Raw genomic sequence first — 10,000 nt, forward strand, 5'->3', positions numbered from 1 at the left:
CTCTCCTTCCATAGAAGGCCGATTGGACGGTGATGGTGGTGCGCGCTGGGCAGCGGACGGACAGGAAGTCCCCGTCGCAGGCTTGCTCAGTGTAGTTCCTCAGCACTTTGGACAGGTAACCTAGGGGATGGATGATAGGGATTAACAACTCGCTGAGGCAAATTAATCAAAACTATGCATAAACTTTGCCAAAAGATTTTGATTCTGTCTGCCATTTTGATTTTTCAATGAATGCATTTACATTCACACACCGACGTCGGAGTCAACCTCGCAGGGCGACAGCCAGTTCGGCAGGATCAGTCAGGTTGAGGAGTCATGCTCAGTGGCACCTCGACACTTGGAGGAGGCGGGGATCGAACTATTAACTCTAACTATTACCTACTAACCAGTTACCAGTCCACCCGCTCTTCCTCCTGAGCTACATGCCGCCCCAAAGTTTTTCATTTGCCACATTTAAGTGCCTACTAACCCTAACCCTCGGCTCAGAGGTGGGTGTCGAGTGTCCTCAGACATTATGCTCTCAGAACAGATCAGAAATTAAGCCTCTCTTTAAAGGGTGCTACGGTAGAACAGGTTAAAGAAGTCAAACTGTTGGGTGTCACAATTGACGAATCACTGTCATGGTCCACTCAAATTAAAAAGACAGTGGTGAGAATGATAAATGGTATCTATGCCATAAGAAGGAGTGCTCATCTGCTTACGAATACATCAATTAGAATAGTCATACAATCTCTAGTTCTGTCAAATTTAGACTACTGTCCTGTTATCTGGTCTAGTGCATCAAAACAAGAAATTAGCAAACTGCAGCTTGCTCAGAACAGAGCGGCAAGACTAGCACTTCGTTGCTCTGTTAGGAGTAGTGTGGATGATATGCACACCAGGCTGTCATGGATGAGGGTGGATGAAAGACTGGCATGCAGCCTTATTCTGTTTCTAAATAATGTGTACTCCTCACAGAAACCCGTCAGTTTGTCTTTACAGCTATCGCCTGTAGATGAGAGACATGGATATAATACCAGACAGGCACTAAGTGGTCACTTTACTTGTCCTCTACCCAAAACCAATGCACTCAAAAAAACAGTAATGTACAGAGCCATTGCATACTGGAATCTGCTCCCCTCATATTTGACTCTAACCAGGAATAAAGGTGAATTCAAAAGGAAACTTAAGGCAGCAATAATCAGAAAGGAAATTAGAGTAGATTAGGTTATTATTTAAGGTATTTTTGGACTGACAAAAATAATTTGTTTTTAATTCTCTGTTTTTTGTTTTTTGCATTATTTACATGTAATGTAAATGTTGGTTACTAAGTCTGTGTTCAACAATGATCATGCTGTACTGCACTTTTTTTAATCTGTATTGTAATGTCTTTTGCCTGGACCCCAGGAAGAATAGTCTCCACTATGGTGTGTAGACTAATGGGGATCTTTAATAAACTAAACTAAACTAAACATTGCTGGAGAACACGAGATCCGCCCTGGGACACATGTTTCAGCCTGGGCAGCATGTCGAAGGGCTTCTGATGTGGGCGCGTGTATGCGTGTGAAAGAAACACAGACCAAGTGCAGATCGTCCAGGTTGAACTCACCCATGAAGATGAGTTAAAAAAAAGTATTCCAAAAATGGAGGAACCACGACCCCTTATTTTCTCTTTTCTTTTTTTTCCGACCGTGCCTCATTGAGATCCAGCCAGGCAGGCAGTCAGTCAGCGTGTCTGTTGGTGGGTCAGTCAGGAAAGAGAGCTGAGCCCCATCACAAAGCCACCATTAACATTCCATCCAGGGAGGAAGTAAAGATAAAGGAGAAGGCTAATTTCTTTCTTTTCCTTTGGACTGTAATGTGTTTTTTCTTTTTTTATCAAGACCAGAGGACCCTTCAAGACAAGGGGAGACCTCCTTGCCAGAACATTTGCTTTCACTTTCCTTGTCTTTTACTAAGCCTTGTTGAAACTCAGTGCACATGTTTCATGTCTTCAATGTTTGGTGATGAATCAGGGTGCACTGTGTCATCTGCACTAATCCCAGCAGCTGATGTGATAGATTGCGTACCCTTCTATAATCAAATTGAAAAAAGCAAGCTCTACTTCCTGTCTAAGTGCTCCGCAAACACATTAACAGACCGTCGACACACACACTCGCTATAACACTCACTCGCAGAGCGGCTGTGCGTGCTGGCGTGGAATTAGATTTATTTGCTGAAGCACAATGACATCCCAATGGCAGACAAAGCAACACACACGCTATTTTTTTTACCTTTCACCATGGCCGCATTTAAGAGCATGGGCGGGAAAGGGGAGTTCGAAAGGTCAGCTCCACTCCAGCAGTTGATCTTTATTAAAACGCCATTATTTGCAGTCCTGGCTGTGATGCGGACTAGAGAGGACATGCACTTCTATTAACCCGTCCATCAACCCGTTTGAGGGACAGAAATAAAAATATCACTAAGTTGTCAATGTATTTCTATTTAGATATTCATCTAAACTATTTGAGGAATTGCTCCCTGCGATGCGTATGGAATGCTTATGAATGCAAATCCCATTTGCCATTTGTTTGATTTATTACTTCTCTGATACGCATTGCTATTTAATGCTAGTATTCAGGCATATTATTTTGAATGCAAATGTATCATCAGTGAGTGGTTCCAACTGGTATGTCGAAAATAACCATTTTGAGGCAACCATTTCCTTTTACAGGGTTCAAACGAAAGTCAAAAACAAAGATACAACTCCATTGTTTTGAATGGTGAATGAGCATTCTCTCTTTGATATTAGCTTTGACTGTGAGACCCACAGAGTTCTCTGCCTCTCACTGATCTCAGACCAGTCACATTCCACAGAGGGCCAGAGGGAACTTGGCACTCTCCCTCATGGCGGTGGCGAGACCACACACACACAAACACACACACACACACACACACACACACACACACACACACACACACACACACACACACACACACACACACACACACACACACACACACAAGCATACACACACACACACACACACACACACACACAAGCACACCCACTCACACACACAAACACAGACACCAACACACACAAACAGACACGCAAGCACACACCCACACACGCACACACAAGCACACGCATGCACAAACCCACACACACACACACACACATACAGACACACACACACACAAGCTCACCCACGCACATACACATACACACACACACACAAGCTCACCCACGCACATACACATACACACACACACACAGACACAAACAAACACACACACAAGCACACCGATGCACACACACACACACACACACACACACACACACACACACACACACACACACACACACACACAAACACGCGCGTGATGTTGTGGTCGCTGCTTGTTGTGTTGTTGTTGTGTTGCTGTGTAACAGCATCACGTTGGGGCGGGCGTCCTGGCAGCGAGCCAGCGCCCCGGCAGACCGCCGCGGTCCGCCTGCACTCCAGTCAACCCCGCTTTCTGGGGGTGTCATTTGTTTGTTGTTAGGTTATTTTTTTGGACGGTGAAACCATAGCAACGGGCGTGTAGAGGTATGGAAGGGGAGGAAACGGAGAAGACTGATGTTAAATGGCTTCAGGGCAGGCCTTTAGAAGAGGTGTCTGGAGCCGAGGCTGTAGGGGAGTGGATAGATGGGCCTTCTTGGAGAACATGTATGGGAGAAGGATCCTTGAAGAACGGTTCAAGAGCCCAAAACACACTAGCCACCTCCTGAGAAAAGGAAAGGCAATGTGGGTAAACGCATTCAGATTATCTCATAGGGCCCGGAGGGGTTTCCTTAAGAAGCCCTATTTGTTTCTTCTGTTCTCTCGTCAGCCCAACCTCTCTATCTCTTGCTCTTCCGCTCTCCCTTTCCCACTCCCTCTCCCTCTATCCAAATCTTCTTTCCTTTTTCCCTCCTATGTTTGATTCTCACTCTAACCCTTCCACAGTGTCCCCAGCCTCCCCTCCATCCCCCCACCCACCCTACCTCTACAGTGCCAGCCATCATGCAGAGTAAAGGCACCTGTGTAAACCTTCTGGTCAATGACAGCTGTCCCTCAGAGACAACGGCTGAACAATGACCACAACAACAATGAGCAGCGCAAGGTCTCTCTCTCTCTCTCTCTCTCTCTCTCTCTCTCTCTCTCTCTCTCTCTCTCTCTCTCTCTCTCGCCCCACTTCCTTTTTCCTGTGCCTTTCAGGCAAGGCCCTGAGTCCTTGCTTAACTAGCGCTCTTCCCTTTCAATTGAAAAAAGCAACCTTCTATTGTTATTTGTTTGTTATTGTGTCTGTTTTGTTTATTTGGCCAGTAAAGGAGCCAGTTTCGGTTGAAGTGCTGTTCAAGTTCTAACAGGCGGTGTGTCCTTTCAGGAACTGATTTTCAGTTTTCCATTGTCCATCTTGTGTCCGTATCACAATGTGTCGCTAACCGGGACAGCTTCCCCTTATTGTTAAGTCAGGTAGCTGCACCGAGGCTTTTTTCAAAGTTAAGCTTTCAGACAGATCCTCATGAATCATTACATTACCAAGCAGAAATAAAAGGGGGTTCAACATCTTGCTCCGTGATGCACACAAGTAACCTCCAGACATCAGAGTTCACAAAGAACATGAAACACCCTCTCCGAGACTATTCTGCCTTCATTATATCTGCCAAACTGTCTTCTCTTTATTTTAGTTTACCGGTAGCTTCTTTCTTCCACAGTGGAGGCGCGGTCCGGACCTCCCCTCCGTGTCCTTACCGATGCCGGTAGTCTACTCCTGCCCACACATCCCCCGACCACACCAGGCCGCCCCAGGTGATCCCGTAGCCTTTGGTAAAAGCTTGGCGCCTTGCTGGCAATTAGCATTAATCATTAGTAGTCACATGACCCCTGGCGCTGAAGAGGGGTCAGGTAGGAAGGGAGATTAGCGCCGGGCCGCGGTGCTGTGTCAACATGATGGAGAGACAGCTGCCCTATCAGGGGAGGATTTCCTCCCTGGGCGTCAGTGATTAGATAAAGAAAAAGCACACAAAAAGCCCCGGCAGGTCGCATAACAAAGCCCAAAGTCCACCTCTCAGTGTCGACACAACGCAGATGTGTGCGTGTGTGTGCTGTTGATGTGGCCGTGGGAGACGTTTAGTGTCCCAATTCACACCTCGCCACTTAAAGGTCCCATGGCATGAAAATCTCACTTTATGAGGTTTTCTAACATAAATATGAGTTCCCCAAGCTTGCCTATGGTCCCCCAGTGGCAAAAACTTGTGTTCGGTGTAAAACAAGCACTAGGTGTTCTAATCAACTTTGAAAAAACAGAGGCTCAAGCGCGCTGATTTGGAATGTGGTCCAGTACGTCGTCATAAAGGATCTAAGCTCCTCCCGTTCTCTGCCTTGCCCGCCCAGAGAATTTGGCCCGCCAATGAGACACGACCGTGCAAGCGTCACGTGTGTGTGTGTGACTACACACACTGTAACGCAAGAGTTTGCTGTTGGTGTTGTGGAGCATAACACGCCGGTTCTTAGATGTCTCTTGTATTTTCACAACGAGACTTGGTTCAGTCTACATCAGATTGATGTGGACGTGGAAGAACCAGAGACGTCGGAGAATCCGACACGGTCGTTTGTGATTCATAATATCGTCTGGAGGCGCACACAGCTTTTGGCCATGATAATATGTATTATATGATATAGATATCTATGTATTATATGATATTATTTAGATATAGAGCTCCAGGACTCCCGTGTGTTCTAGAATATTTACAGAACACGGCTGAAGGCTGTGTGCCCCTCGCCATTGCGATACATCCACTGTAAACAGAGCGCATGGTAACGTGGCTGCAAACTGCTCAGGGCCACACCCCCACCCTCCTCCTTGACCCTCCTCCTCGACCCGCCTCTCTCCTCCTCATTTGCATTAAAGCTACAGACACCGAAACGGCGCATTTGGGGAAAGCTCAATGTGCGACTGGCTCGTAGTGGCTGTAATTCTGCACCACGGCTGAATTTCGGGAACGTCTTCATATGCAGTGTTTTGGGCCTACTAATATCTATATTAAAGCATCCATAAAGTAGCATGCCATTGGACCTTTAAGATAATACATCAAAATGTGCAATGATGTGAGGGAAACACTTCCCCCAGGGCCAGAGAAACCGCAATTTATCTCCTCTTTTCAACAATTTTTTGATTAAAACCAGCCGAGGTTTGGCAGTGATTACCCTCCCGCTCTGCTAGAGCTGACAGCCACGGTGTTCCCAGTGTCTCAGTGTCATTGTGGAATGCTAACGACAAGGCCTGTTCTTTGATTTAAACTGACTAGTTGTGTGTGTGTGTGTGTGTGGGGGGGGGGCACAGGTGAAAGAGAGCGAGAGAGAGAGAGAGGGGCGTGAGGAACATTTTGCACTTTCTACGGGGTGTGCCTTTCTGTCTGGCGGCGGCTCCACATTTTAGGGCTTCCCCTGTGTTTATTTTAGAGAAGACGCTGACGCCTCTGACGGGAGCAGCCTGGAGGGTTGAATAGTGCACTGTGCTACATCCTGCCATGAGCACAGAGTGAGGTACTCACACAATGCCTTGGAGCTCAACTTCCTCAACATTTGTGTCACGGTACACTGGGCGGAGAGATCGCAGGCCTCCTCCGACACGGGCTCTGTCGTCTGTCAGGTAATGAACCCCTCCCCGGCCTGACGACCCAGTGTAGCGTTCAACTCAAGCTAGCACGGCTTGCGCACCTGAACCAAGAAATGGATGGATGACGTTAATCCCTTGCAGAGGAGGAAGACGATAGTGGACCCCCGGGCAGGGCGTCGACCGCACAGACACCCCAGCATCGGCGGACCGTTAGCTGCGTTCAGATCTGTTGGGTTCAAGGTGTTTTCCTAAAAGGTTCCCAGATGTCCTCTGGCTACTGACAGGTGGTAGGATTGTGAATCTTGGTCCCTGATGTCAGAGCAAGCCTCTCTGTCAGAATCCCGATCAGTAAATAGGGGAACAACTTCCGGGTCATAGGGGGGGGGGGGTCAAACCAATTCACCCCACACATTTGTCCCAGCCTGGTCAAATCCTGTTTAATTTCCCCATCAGGCAAACCAGAGACATTTAGGAAGCCTCTAAGTCTAAAACAACTGAATAACTAATTTAGGACCTGAGATGAAGAAATGTAAAATAATTCTGAAGGTGAATAGCCAGCAAGTGCCTTTGATTAATGGGGCACACAAAACACTGCACACAAAATATGAAGGATTAAAGATGGTAACACCTACTACGTTTATAACTTAACCTCAAGAACTGCTCAAATGTCTGCCATGGCATCAAACAGAGAAACCCAACATCCCAAAACAAATACCAAGGAAATTAACTGACAAACATGAATGTTGAAAAATAGCAAATCAAAAGGTTGCAGACGATTCATCTTGGCACATTAAGCATTTATGGGTTTCAATGTTTTTTAAAATGAGGGCTTTATTGGTGTTATTTTTAAGCAAATTATAGCCATCAAACCATCAAATGCTCAAAGATAGTCCACAGCAGGCTCTGCTTTGGAGAAGGAATTCCCTTCAGGCTGCGATTATTTTTGGGATGTGTTTGTGTGATCATGTGTGTGTGTATGCGTCGTGACTCGTGTGTGCGTGTGCGTGTGTGTGTGTGTGTGTCTCGTGTATGTGTGTGAGTGTCTGTGTCTGTGTCTGTGTGTGTGTGTGTGTGTGTGTGTGTGTGTGTGTGTGTGTGTGTGTGTGTGTATGTGTGTGTGTGTGTGTGTGTGTGTGTGTGTGTGTGTGTGTGTGTGTGTGTGTGTGTGTGTGTGTGTGTGTGAGTGTGTGTTTGTGTGGGTGTCGTGTATGTGTGTGTACCGAGCAGCGCTCTCTGGTAACACTCATGACACAAGATCATATCTCAAATCTGGAATAGCAGGGAACAAACAGTGGAGGAAGGAGGAGAGCTGAGACTGAGATGTGCTTGTAAAGTGAGGATACCGGAGGAAACATTAGAGATCTTTGTGTCCATTCTTTGACATCCATTGATTGTCTACTTTGACTCTAAACCACATGTCTATTGGCAGCATCTGCTTATCGCTGACAGAAGAAAGGGTAATGAAACTTTTGATTGGCGGATCAGGCCTGAAAACACAGTGTACACACGGTCTGAAACTTATAAAAGAAAAGCAAAAGGCCTTCAACATGTGTTTCTGGTCATCTCTATATGACCAGTGTAAGCCATGATATATCTATACTATAAGCAATAAAAATGATGGGCCCATGCCACACTTTCCAAAGAAAATAAAGATCACCGCAGTAGGATCCTTCTCATCGGGGGGTGCCCAAGGAATGACCGCAGTTTCACCTGCTAAAATAGATCAGTGTCAATAGACTTCTGACACCGTGGTCAATGAAAACAAGAGACGTCTTCTGGACCACATCTGGACTTTTGAGTCCACACTCCTCCGCAGTGATGGAGAGAACGTAGAGAGAACGTAGACTTCGCGACAGAGAGGGACACAGGGGAACTGCCCCGCCGCGGTGCCACAGGATGTGGCGGCGGCGTCCGCGGGCCGGGCGAGTGGCTTTAGGCCCTGTTGTAATTATTACCCTCAGAAAGAATACGCAGCCAAGGAGCTCTGAGCAAGACATGAGCCAGATGAGCTAAAACCAACCCAGCAAGGCGTTGTGGCCTGTAAATCAGGATTTCGTTTTTATACTCTTTTTATACTACTTTTAGACTTTGTGCTTAACTTTGAGCTGTGAGCTGGACGTTGGAGGTTGGCTATTCATGAGGTGGTAGCTGCTGATTGGCCAGTGTACGGAAATGTTGAAGACAACCCGAGACTGAATGACTGACTAATAGAACGGCGCCATTACAGCTCAATGTCGGATGTAGTTAAGCAAGGGATCTCAACATGACAACCCATACTTACGATTACATTCCTATAAATGTGCTGCACTGTAATCATTTTGTAGGAATTCTACTCAAAGACACTGCTGCTGCTGTGGGTAGCACAGTCTATAGATTTAAATAAACCGTGTGAATTAAAAACAGTCAACACTTGTCGACATTTAAAAAAGGGTAGCATGGTGTTGTGATGGACGCCTTCGACAACTTCTACTCCCCACGTTAACGTATGGATGAACGGCCACAGAAGTCAACGCACACATAATCACACCCTGTGTGTGTGCGTCTGGTGGCGTGTGCAAGTCGGAGGGGGGTCAGCTGAAGGGGCTTATTCACATGGGGTTCTCCCCCACCCCCGGCTGAATGGTAGAACACACATCCACCCTGTAGCCTTGTTGCCTTTCTGCCTTCAGCTGGCTGACATGCCATGAACTTAAGGTGCCTCAAATCCTCTGCAGAACCCCTGCATGGTGGCCACCGTGTAGGGCTATGGAGGAACAGTGGTCAAGCGAGGTGGATTAAATGTAGGATTGACCTTATGGATGGAGGATGAACAATACTGATGAATGAATACTTGACATAATCGTGTATGATTGACTGAGGACATAGGAGTGCTGGTTGAGAACACCTCATACTCTCTTTGGGCTGCTTTAGAGAAGTTTCTTTTTTAAATTTAAAGTATTTTTTTTTAATAACTTTAATGTGTGTTTTGTATTTATGTACTGGGGTGGGGGGTGAGTGGAATTGGGGGGGGGGGGGCATTCATGGAGGTCAACATAGCGTATGCATACGACCCTCTTGCACCCCGACCTCCACCTCAAACGACCTCAGCCTCAGCACCTGGAGTCATTAACACTGGAGACCCAGACACAAACACTCAACACCAGCCTGCTCCCTCCGACCCCCACAGGGTTAGGCTATCAACACACAGACACACACACACACTGAAAGGCAAGCAAATACACACAGACAGACACACACACACACAAACCAAAGTCACACACACGCACTGTCAAATAGGCATAAAATGTCAGAATAATCAAAACATTGTCTGCAAAGCCGTCATGGCTTCCATAGCTAAAACGTCCATGTGTCTTAACACAGTAAACTGACCCTGTAAACCTTGAAGTGTCTTCAA

At 46.6% G+C, this 10,000-nt stretch overlaps 1 protein-coding gene across 1 annotated transcript in view; it reads right to left on the bottom strand.

Moving 5' to 3' along the window:
* Nucleotides 1-10,000, bottom strand: part of LOC132449529 (protein eva-1 homolog C-like) — a 24,252-nt gene that overhangs the window by 4,126 nt on the left and 10,126 nt on the right. Inside the window, exon 2 of the mRNA XM_060041214.1 lies at nt 1-120. This exon is cut by the window's left edge and continues 104 nt beyond it. Within this exon, the coding sequence (XP_059897197.1) occupies nt 1-120 (120 nt within the window). The remainder of the gene's footprint in view (nt 121-10,000) is intronic.

Source organism: Gadus macrocephalus, chromosome 21 (genome assembly GCF_031168955.1).
Source record: "Gadus macrocephalus chromosome 21, ASM3116895v1".
Taxonomy (NCBI): domain Eukaryota; kingdom Metazoa; phylum Chordata; class Actinopteri; order Gadiformes; family Gadidae; genus Gadus; species Gadus macrocephalus.